Source organism: Branchiostoma lanceolatum, chromosome 2, assembly GCF_035083965.1.
Source record: "Branchiostoma lanceolatum isolate klBraLanc5 chromosome 2, klBraLanc5.hap2, whole genome shotgun sequence".
Lineage (NCBI taxonomy): Eukaryota > Metazoa > Chordata > Leptocardii > Amphioxiformes > Branchiostomatidae > Branchiostoma > Branchiostoma lanceolatum.
In genome coordinates, this window is record NC_089723.1 from 28398368 (window position 1) to 28410118 (window position 11751).

An 11751-nucleotide genomic window follows, 5' to 3' on the forward strand; every position below is an offset into this window, starting at 1 on the left:
GTGATGAAACTAATCATAAATTACTTTAAAGGGTGCTGTGTGAAGTTACTTAGTATTATTAACGCAATATTTGTCCGTTTTATGGTATTAGATATATGTGGAGATAGATTGTCAAGAATTGTGCGAATTAGATTCTTTCCACATCCTAGACTTGACATGCATGGTATTTTTTTCTTCCCCTTCACACGCGCACGCACGCACACACATACACACACAAACGCACGCACATGTGCACAAACACACACACATATATACCTATAAACACATACACATACAAACACTAGCGCACGCACACACACACACGTTCGAGAACACACATACGTGCTCACACACACTAAGACAAACACACACACATGGTGCAATACTTGGTGACAAAGACAAAACACAGTAAAACAATCCCCTTTCTGACGCTAGAATGGATACTCCCATTTTAACGAGTCGTCAGCTGGTAAACAGCCGCATTTACTGCATGGAGGATTACGGGGATCTCAGCCATTTCCCACAAATTACGGAGAAAGATGCGAATGTCAGCACACACCAACTGTTGCCTAGGGAACAATCACAATTAGATGTTCTAAAGTTGACGTCAACAAGAGCTCCTGTATGCACCGATAACACCCGGGACCATCCACTACTAACCATTAAGAGGATGGCTCTACACATTACACATATATACTTAGAGAAGTGACAGTACGCCGCACATCTGTAATATTTCAGAAAGCGTGAAATAGCGCAAGAAAGCGGAGAGAAATACGCTTTGAGTTGAAGTTATGCAGTCCCACTGTTTGTCCCTATTTGACAGAGAAAAAAAAAACATAAGCACAAATCACCAAGCAGCCGTAGTGTCTGGACAGTAATGTCACTGAGTAATTCAACTGTGCGCCAGGGAACATTTCTGTGGTCATATCAGCAAATAGCGTCGGTCTGAAATATTTATGTGCATTTCAACAGTTTGGACGCCGTGTTGTCCGGGAATGCTCTTCGTTTCTTTGTCTATAAATATTCCAGGCATGTCCAACAAAAAAACGACTGGCTTACGATTCAAGTCGCCACACTTAGGGACTTGTTTTCAATTCACGTACTAGTATGCAGAGTACGCTGGGATTCGTTTAAAGAATTCTCCCGTTAATGTTGAACGCGGGAGGCCCTGCGGTAAAAGGGACGTCTTAGTCTAAAGTACGCAACAGAAAGCTTATCGGCGCTAACAATGATTGTGCGTCGTGCTCCAACATGGACAGTTGTTGAATAATTCAGGACATTCCGGGGAAACCTGTTTAGCGTTGGTTAGGAGGGCGGGCGATGTTGTGCGGTAATGATTCTAGGCAACACGTGATAGAGGGTTACGGGTACAGGGTTTCTAAGTTAATGGAACGTAACACGGAAATAACGACATGTCAATCACGGAACGCACTGGGCATTTTGAAAGGGGCTGTAGCGCAACACTGTGCGCGCATGTTTGGGGCTAGGAGCATTTAAAACATATCAAAAGGTACATGTACTTAGTTTGAGGATGTTTTATGTTACTATTGGCAAGTTATGAAAATTCATTCCTTTTTTCCATCATTCTACTGACTATCGTACAGAAACATAAAAAGGAACGATGGTAGAAACAGGACCTCCTCTGTAGAGGCATATTTATGTGTCAATAAAGCTTCACAAGTACAAGTCATAGCACTTCTCCAACTTCAGCACCAAGGACAGATCATGGGAACTCTCATGTACGGGACAAGACTTTCACGTAACGCTTTCATTTTTCCTCGCATTTCCATGTGATTTGAAGCGAAATGCCTTAAAACCATCAGAGACAGCTTCTTTCAATTACTTTTTTTTTTGCTCACAAGTGTGTTCGAATCCGTTGTGTGACGTTTTTATACTCACGTGACTATGACGTACTATCCGCCATGTTGGATGGTTAAACACGGACGTCTTCAGGTGTAGTTAAATTTGCATATGTAATCACAATCACGACATACAGATTTATAGGTCTGAATTTTCCAGGTTCAAACAATCAGTATGACTGTTACATCACGTGCGAACACTATATGTTTTCCTGGCAATCAGGCTACCTTACTATTTAGTATGGAAACACGAGGGGCACCTATTTAATATTCACAGCATACCTTCTCATCTTCAACTGCTTCTGGGTTCCTTTGATCCAGCCGCCTCTGAATTTCAAGCTAAATTTTGCATCAGGCTGTTCTTGCTATGTTGTTGGACATAAGCTGTGTAAAATCTTGGCCGAGTTATACTGTATTTACTTTTGTTGTGGTTTTATTCTATAGCCGCACAGTTGAGCTCCTGGTTCCAGTTAATTTCTGCATGTTGCCGCCCTCTGACCATCTGTCAATCACCATCTTAAATCTAGCGGCCTATTGGCTAGCTGGTTAAGCGGCCCACTGAGGTGGTAGACAGAGTATATTGGTAATGAGGATTTCTATAATAAAGGGCCCCAACCCGATTAACTGTGGCATGCACACCTCCATTAACTTTTACAATGGACTAATCCCAAAACATGTTGAATCGATGATCAGTATAGATGACCTCTCTTGAGGCTTTATAGTAGGCTCTGTTGCTGTCTCCAGGAAACTTGATTGTTGGGAAGGACAATTTCACCCTGTACGTCCAAAACATCTGAACTCCATAACATGGAATTGATGAAAATGTATTTTCGTAAGCTTGAAATGAAACATTAAACAACGAAATCAACAACATGGGGTCCCTAACAATGAGTGGGATGGCAAAAAAAATGAAAGCTGGAGACAGCCTTGGTTGCAACTCAAACATTTTTTTCTTTAACTCTGTACAGGGTCCTGATTATACATGTACACCAGGTCTTGATTATATACCAGGTTGTGATTTTTTTACTTGGAAGACCGTCAGATCTCTGCAAGCAATCAGAATGAAAAAAAACTGCAACAGAGTCTAGGTCTTTATAGAGTTCAAGTGAGAGACTTCTTGTCTCGTTGGTAGTTTTTGACTGATGTGGTTTGGCACATTGAGGGCATTCTTTGGCCAGTCATTGGACGTGTCAAACTAAATTCTGCAGTCTTGTGATGAAAAAGGTTGTCGTTGACCCTTGTTGATAGTCACTTCTGTCATGGACTTGCTAAAAATACTATGCTATGACAAGCAACAATATGATATTGAAATGATACAACATCATTGATGGTTTATGTTGGAGTTTTTTAATATCTCTTTCAATGCCAGGTAGCATGGTGACCCTGTGGTTAGGGTTGCTGACTTAGAAGTTAGGACCTTAAGGTTCTGGGTTTGAATCCCTAGCTGGTCCTAATGTTGTCCTCGAGGAAGAGCCATACCACAAGCATGTTAAGAACCCACCACACTTATCAACAAAAGTAGGAGTCCTTCACAGTGTGAGCGGATCAAACTTATCAGTCTGGTCTTATGTAGCTTGTACTTAACGTTAAGAACATGTGTGCCACATGAATGCCTTAAGGCAGTTTGGCAGTTATGAACAAACAGACAGACAGACAAACAGTCTTGCTTCACAAGTATATCTTTACACATAATGAATACATATCTTTTATTACTGTCATGTAAACCAGCAATATATCAATTTCGTTACATGATAACGCAATTTATGGCAAGGCACCTCCACACGTAGACATCCATACATGTATGTAAGGATACAGTATTTACTTGATAGGTACTCTGGAGTTGTACACTTTGGTCCCATCTGGAAGTGTTGAAGCTCGTGCAAACTTGGTCAGAAGGGATCCGACCGTCTGTTTTCTCTCACACAGATCCCTGTACAGAAAATAAACACAGTGAAGAATGGGATTTGAAATGACAGACTGCAACAAGGAAGTGTGTGATTGATAAATGCCTTGTTTAATTATAGTTGTAGTTCATTCATCATGCAAATGTGGTTTAGATTAGCAGATATGTCCATTGATCACTTCCTGTCACTCTACGCCGGTGAACGTAACTAGCAAATGGAAAATATAAAACAGCGAAAACACAGACAGACCAAAAACAACACCTCCCTGTGAATTAGTAACCTATTCTATTGACCCCATGACCTGGACTATCATGTCTGATTAATGACTAGTGCTGCTGTCTCTGACATCTACTTTGTCCCACTCTGGCAAGTCTGACCATTGACCACTTCCTGCCACTCTACTGACACTGTATTCAAATAACTATGGACACACACACCAACATAACCAACAGACACACCGAAAACAAAGACAACGTACACAGAGTCAAGAACCTGAACAAAAATCACATTGACACACAACGCCTACAATTTATAGTATATCAAATGCACTGTTGGCAAGAAAGAAAAGGAGTTGCAAACCTTATGTAAGGGGTGATATCTTCCAAAGTCCACTTCTCTCGAGTACGGAACAGTCTGTTGAACCTACAACAATAACAGTAAAAGTAATGTACAGGAAGGGTCACGAAATCTGAAATATTTATTGCATGTATAATTTCAACATCATTAAACTAATACAAATGTATCACAAGCCTCTTGAAAGAAGTTAAGACAGTTTTATTTATTCCCAAAATATGATAGTTAGAGTCCAGTTTGCTTTTTCTCAACCATAGGAAAATTCATATTCACTATGGTGGAGAGAAGACACTGACATAAATACACCCAGGCTAGGGGTGGATACCGGTTTGGCTTGATAAGGCATAAGTCCAAGTTTAGGTCCTGATCCTGTCCAGTTGATGTTTTGCTTTATTAGGCCAATATTAAGCATAGAGAATTAATACTGACACGCACGACTATAAATGTTTCTTGGTGAGAAGACTTTCAAGATAAACCAGTGTTTGATATTTGAATGTTACACTCATTTTAAATGCCTTTTTTGTCAGAGGGGAGACTCAAAACACTTTTTATCAAACAAAATAGAAACATATATTTGTACTTTGTTCAGGGTTTTTTTGACTCAGGTTTTAGGCTTTCAGTTTTTTTGGACTCGGTCCTAAGATGTTATAAAGGTCCGAATCAGGTCCAGCGTACCGGTATCCACCCCTAACCCAGGCCCAACATTTACCTGTCCGGTGCATCCTCTGGCAGCCCTGTCACTGGGAAGTGGGAGATCACCTGTGGATGGCTCTTCTTATCAATCAGCGCTACTCCCTGTGGAGAAAGGTTCTGTCAATAACAATAAAAATTGACAAGCAAAAAAATCAAACAAGCCACTTTGCCAAACAGCAAAAAATATTGTCATCACCAAATTCAAACAAAACCTATCTATGCACCCCAAACAAATCACAATCCTTTCATGCTATATTTCAACTGAAAAAAGAAAATCAAATCTTAAAAATACAAAAGTCCTCAAACTTTTGTCAACTATTGGAGGCCAAAGGCTATGCAAGAACAAACAAAAAATAGTAAAAGTCCAAAACTGGTGTGCTAAGCCTAAAGGTGATTTACCATCTATTGAAAACAAACAAAAAAACAAACAGATGTGCAATCTATATACATGTACCATGGCTACCATTTTGTCCACCTACCTCTAACTGTTGAAGGTCGGTAGTCATGCCGACGGGAACACTCTCCTTCCATGTCTGTAGGAACTCGGCAAGGTTGAACTTCCCCACCCCCTTCAGCAGATACTCCGCAAAGTAACGACACACCTTGTCTTCACTCAGCACATGGACCTCTTCTGAACCTGTTTTTGTTCAATTTGAAAATAAAGCAAAACAGGACATGTTTTATAAGTATCCTAACTTCAAATTGTACGTCACATGTAATAAATGTCGACGTAGTGTGCATTCATTTACTACAGGGGCGAGTTAAAAAGCAATGCAAGTGGTTTTATAACTGGCTCATTTTTTCATTGAATGAGTTGAAATTTGGGCAAAGGTAAAGGCACACATCTTCTTAAGACTAAAATATCTCGTTTTGTGGTTCAGAGTATTATGAGCAACTTAGAACCACTTGCATTACTCTTTGACTTACCCTCTTATTTTTCAAAACTTTTTTTTGTGTATATATAACACATCTATATTACTATAGCATGGTACACTTCTCAAATCCTAGGCTATAATTCATATCATACAATTACTAGTACATGATATGACACTACATTGTATATGTGATAATAGTTCACACCAGTAGGCTTCTTCTACTGACAATATACACAGGCTTCATCGCTCACCTCCATCCAATTCCATAATTTTCCTGTCTCCATAGCAGTCCAAACAGTGCTGCAGTACAACTCTGTGTGGAAAGGCAACAACTTCAGTTCAAAACCAGAAACTCAGATATTTTTAAATATCCAGCACTTAAAAGCGCTGGCCATTACCAAAACTATGATGCCTAAAAACTCTGGTCCAAGATCTTCATTGGCTTGACACTTGGTTTTGACTTCATATCTTTAGTTTTGTGATCACCTGTATGTTTATATGGATGTCTGTATGCATATGAGTGTGTGTGTCTCCTTTTAACTTGCTATTTTGACCCATACTGTTTGATCACTTCAAGGAGCACTAAACTCCAGAAGAAGGGACTGTTATTTCCCAATGGATAATAATTTTAGGAGGTAAAAAGTGCATATATCACTTTACAGTATACGATAAAGTACCCACTAGTCCTGCGCACATCAAAAGGCATTTAGTACTGTATTCTGCTAAGCTCCCCAAGTATCCTCTAAGCAATATCAGCCTATGGGGCTGACAAGGCCTTACAAAAGTTAGGCTACAGAAATAATTTCTGGGGCGATAAGAAAAACTCATCTTGCGATCATTGACATTCTATGACACAATTGCCCCTCTTTTTGTGCTTATCGCACCACATTGATGCTGAAAATATTCCCCATGAAGGAAGCATCTACATGTATAGGGAATGCATGGGTAGGGTCTGCATGGGGTTATTGAGTATCATATTGCTTTACAAACATACATCGTGGAATTCTGCAAAGTGTCGGCTGATTATGTATTCATTGATACATAATTTATTGGAAAATAACACCCCCTTCTGGACTTAAGTGCTCCTTTAACCTGTTGATGTTGATATCCATACCTTGGGTACACGTTGTCTTCCATACTGAGTAGCTTGTCTGTGGGAATCTGGTCGTAGGACCAGGACTGACAGTCTACCGTGTCCATGATATACTGCAGCACGTTTCCCATGTAGTCAAAGTCAACAAGTCTCCAGTAACCTAAAAACAAAGGTATTGTAATCAGTTGGCATGATTGTTTCTTTAATTGTCTTGGTGTGCGACAAATTGCAGAATTAGCAGAAGTGGTGTAATAGGATACTTTAACAATTGGAAGTATGGTTTGCTCAGGCCCAATTGTATTATAGTTGAGAGCTGGGCTGACTCATGGCTACACTCACACAGTAATGTCAGGTAGTTAGGGGTACCCACTTAGAGCTTGTTTTCTCTACAATCTGGAATGAGTTACAGTGCTTTGGATGGGATGTTTAATTGGAGGTTGGAACCGGGACTGACAGTTCATGATTAGACACTGCAGCACATTTCCTATGTAACAAGGGGTTAATTAAAGATACTCAAGGTCAGATGTTTGAAGTCATTTTTCTGGTGATTTCTTCACATGGTAAGTTCAATGAACCTTATGGTAATTTGCATAACAATATCCAGGGAGAGGGAGTGAAAATGCAATGCCTATATCATTGCACATGTAAAATAGCTGCCAGTTTTAGCTTGAAAGTTCATCTGTGTTGGTAGAAATCATTCTTAAACGAGTTTAAACTGTAATTTCCAACACAAAAAATTGGACTTACCCAAATTTTCGACCGTACGACATCGGTCTTTGTCAAGGAATGATCCATCCACCGCTGGGGTGACGTCACGTTATGCAGATAGCACACGTGACTCCGTGAGTAGTGGATCGTAAGTATTGGAAAGTCTGTAGCGCCCGCCATCTCTGTTGAGGGATGGTCGTAGGGCCCTGATGTAAATGGCTTCCTTGATGCCTCTTGCAACGAAGTCCGACTCAGAAGTCTCACAGCACTTACACATAGAATCCCCTGGACATTCAGTTTCACTGGATAAAGTTAAAATTCTGGACACTGAGTCGGACTTCGTTGCAAGAGGCATCAAGGAAGCCATTTACATCAGGGCCCTACGACCATCCCTCAACAGAGACGGCGGGCGCTACAGACTTTCCAATACTTACGATCCACTACTCACGGAGTCACGTGTGCTATCTGCATAACGTGACGTCACCCCAGCGGTGGATGGATCATTCCTTGACAAAGACCGATGTCGTACGGTCGAAAATTTGGGTAAGTCCAATTTTTTGTGTTGGAAATTACAGTTTAAACTCGTTTAAGAATAGCTGCCAGTTTGTTTACATCCAGCTAGGGTGTGCTGCAAATGCATTTAAGGTGGCGGTAGTTCGTGTTGACAGTTTTCACAGCGAACCACAAACTTAACACTACTATGAAAATGCTTGTACTGTCTTCTGCCTGCCTAGCACCTTGTTTCAACCATGAACTAAAAACCACTGCAAACACCCCGTTTTACTACTGAAAAATGAGGGGACAATGATGCAGGCTATTTTTCAACTGTTTGTAAATACTGAAAATATATGCAATGCTACTTTAGAAGTTAAAGAATAGGAAACATAACTTCAGAATCAGATATGCCCTTAATTGGTATCATTGAGTGGAAAGAACACACAATGTCAGGGAAAACTTACCATCATAATGAACAGCGTGCAGTTTCCTTAGTTCTTGCAACAACTCTTTCTCGCTTGCCTGGATGAGACTGAGAAGGTCTGTAGTGGTGTACTGATGGGAGGAGAGGGCAATATGGTGTGTCATGGACTGTGGACAATGGTGTGTCACATGTGATGGGTACCTAAACATAACATCAGGTACAGGAACAGGTACAGAGGTCTAGGTACAGTTCCGGACCCGTACCTGAACAATTTGACAAGTAACCTGTGGTCATTACTCATCATGTGATCCTAATGACAGAAATATGAACACAAACAGTCAATAGGTTTATTTAGACCTTTATCTTATGAAAAAAGATAATATGCTTTCGAGAGAATCTCAAATTAAAAACGGTACTGATTTCAACAGCCATACAATGCTTTTATGTTTTTCCAGTTCTAAATTTTCATCTTCTTGTTCTTCAATACTGCTCAGCCCGCCTTTCGGCGGATTATTAGCATCTGCGCCAAATGTCAGTAACAGGTGCAAACAGAGGGTAGAAAGGGGGGTAAACAAGGACATGTGCAAAAACTGGACAAGTGAAACTTTTAGCGTTGTTAGTAATTATATCTTTGTGGCAGAATACCACGTATTCAGTCACAAAATAAGTAAAAAATTATAGACTTGCATGTACAGGTACAGTACCGGTACATTGATGCTTCAGTATTTTGGACCTGCACCTAAATGACTTTCACGGTTATGTACATGTCATCTAGGGAAACCAATTTAAGAGTTATTGATGTAATGAGAAAAACACTCGGGCAGAGCGAAATGTTTTAACCATGAGAAGAAATATGAGTTCTTGTAGAAAAAAAAAATGGTCTGCTACTTTTTTTTCGCCTGGATGACAACATGTGAGCATGTATATCATATTTACATAGAAGAATGCAGGCAAGTTTATGTCCAGTGGAAAAAGTAGAAAAGTACTGAAAAAAAGTAGGAACAGAGGGCTAGACTGTTAACCTTTTTTCCTGTGTGCTTTTCATCTGATTCATACTCTGGTCCTGTGAAGACGTTTTCCTGCAGCAAAGTCTGTAACTTTTTTAACTTGGGCCTGCACTGCTTCAGCTCCAAGTACACGTGTGAGATACAGTAGACCTGGGAAAGAACAAAGAAATGGGTGAAATCTTTCGTAAAACCCGTCACACAACAGGAAGATGGATAAATTGATCTGCGCTCTTTAAGCTCTCTCAATCATTGTGAGATTTTTAGAGATTGATGTTTGTAGAGTCCTGTCCATTGTGATTGAGTAGATTTTCAGGTGAAAAATATGCTTGAGTCATGAGTGTCTGGCTATTTCTATATTCGGTGACCTACTGGGGATCAACAAATAAGACCAAAGCTCGTTGACTGTACATGCGTGACAGGGCCTTAACCTTTAGCACACCGAAGTAGTCGTTTGGCACCCAATTTCCTATTGGTTACGCAATTAGGTTAAAGCAGTAGCGACAAGACACACCAGTAATTAAGACAAGTAATAAGGTCAAGTTCGATAATGGGCCACCTAGAGGCTTTCTACTGTGCTGACGCGGAACTTCCAGTTTTAATATTTTACCTCTTTATGTAGCAGGCAGCCATCCCCACCCACAAGTTGTTCTGGTGCCCTACAGTCTGGCAGTAACAACAGACTGTTGGTAGTCTGTGTGGACTTGAGTTCAAACGTGCTGTCATCTGTACACACCACTGCCATGTCAGATTTGTCTCCTCGCACCATTAGACTACAGAAAAAATTAATGATAATAAATAACTCTTGTGAGCTGATTAAACTTTCTCTTCTACAAGTTGTAACTTAAATGGTCTCTATTTGGATAATACCTGAAGTTGATTTCTTGATAGATCATTTCAAGTTTTACCAAACCTACATATTTGAAACAAAAAAATAAAAAATAAAAATGAACAAATTAGATCAAAGCTTAGAGTCGCGGCTCTACTCCAGCCTCACCTGTTGCCAGCCTCTAGATGCTTGACCATGCTGCTGTCCAGTTCCACCAGTCTGACCTCGTGGTCCCCCATGTCCTGACTCAGGTACAGAGACTGGACACTGCTGTTCAGGTCAGTCAGGTCCAGTTTGGCCTGCTCTGCTACAGCTTGGGCCTCCTGTAGGGTTCTAGATGCAAGGAAAATAGACAAGCTGACACTTCCTCATAATTTGAGTCCTATCTGTTATTTTGTAATTTGTTATTACATTCGGGTGTATATGAGCGATTCCTGTTTTTGTTTACATCATCAGAGCTCCTAGGCAAACGGACATCAGACTCAGCAGATTAGATAACTATTAAATTGATATTTGAATAAGCGGATACTAATGAACCTTTTGACTACTAGTACCACTGCGTCACCATGATGTCATCGCCATCACTCTTATTCAAACATGCAGAATACACGTTACAAACCGCGAACACCGCATTTCCCCCTGAGCGCGAAACGTAAGCCATGCAAACTTAAATACATTTACAGTATACATACCCTTCAGTCAATAGAAATCTGCAATTGTAAGAAAGATGCTTAGATGCATTTAAAATGTTAATTGTTGTACATAATAACTACATTTACATTAATTTGAATAAGATATGGTCATAAAATCATGGCAGAGCAAATTACGTCAGCAAATGAAATTACATCTCCCGTGGCAACAACTATGTTAACACCGTTTACCATACACGTGTACATGAAATCAATTAACATTTACCAGAACATTTGCTGAGGAAACTGTGTAGCCAACTGCCCCCCCCAACCTCTCTATAATTTCACGCACCTCAAATCAAAATCCCTAAACTCCACCACACTTAGATGTATGTATGATAAGTCTGTCATGTTCATAGAAACTATTTTCACAACAAGAATCACGACTGGACTGCACAAAAGTAGTTAAACAGTGGTCAAAGTTTGGCCACATTCCCACGAACAACCTCACCTCGATTTTCCCGCCATGTTTACTGGTGACCTCTAACCCCTACAAACCTCTCTCTCCCGAAAATAAATCATAAGAATAAGCAATAGAAACAAAAAAATAAGATTTGTAATATTTTGTATGTAAATCTAAGGTGAAAAAAAGGAAGTCTACGTAATAATTAGAAGAAATCAAAGTT

At 40.1% G+C, this 11751-nt stretch overlaps 1 protein-coding gene across 3 annotated transcripts; it reads right to left on the reverse strand.

Annotated features, from left to right (window-relative positions):
* Window positions 1-3515: 3515 nt before the first annotated feature.
* LOC136428398 (sister chromatid cohesion protein DCC1-like) lies at window positions 3516-11703 on the reverse strand. 3 transcript variants are annotated; one of them, XM_066417873.1, is made up of 12 exons: window positions 11577-11618; window positions 11129-11146; window positions 10605-10769; window positions 10218-10380; window positions 9626-9760; window positions 8644-8734; window positions 6998-7136; window positions 6135-6196; window positions 5488-5645; window positions 5025-5110; window positions 4322-4384; window positions 3516-3768 (listed from the first exon to the last, which is right to left on the reverse strand). In XM_066417873.1, exons 1-12 carry the CDS (start codon window positions 11591-11593, stop codon window positions 3657-3659), a joined length of 1209 nt encoding a protein of 402 aa, XP_066273970.1. In that variant the 5' UTR covers window positions 11594-11618; the 3' UTR covers window positions 3516-3656. The 3 variants fall into 3 exon arrangements, with proteins under 3 accessions (XP_066273970.1, XP_066273971.1, XP_066273969.1); XM_066417874.1 differs by lacking the exon at window positions 11129-11146 and having other exon boundaries at window positions 11577-11703; XM_066417872.1 differs by lacking the exons at window positions 11129-11146; window positions 11577-11618 and adding an exon at window positions 11418-11560.
* Window positions 11704-11751: the final 48 nt, after the last annotated feature.

Coding starts and splice junctions, on each gene's coding strand:
- LOC136428398 (XM_066417872.1), bottom strand. CDS start 11,482: ATGAACATGACAGACTTATCATACATACATCTAAGTGTGGTGGAGTTT. Junction 10,381..10,604: donor CATCTAGAGGCTGGCAACAG/GTGAGGCTGGAG, acceptor TTTTTTCTGTAG/TCTAATGGTGCGAGGAGACA. Junction 7,137..8,643: donor GCACGCTGTTCATTATGATG/GTAAGTTTTCCC, acceptor CTTTGTTTTTAG/GTTACTGGAGACTTGTTGAC.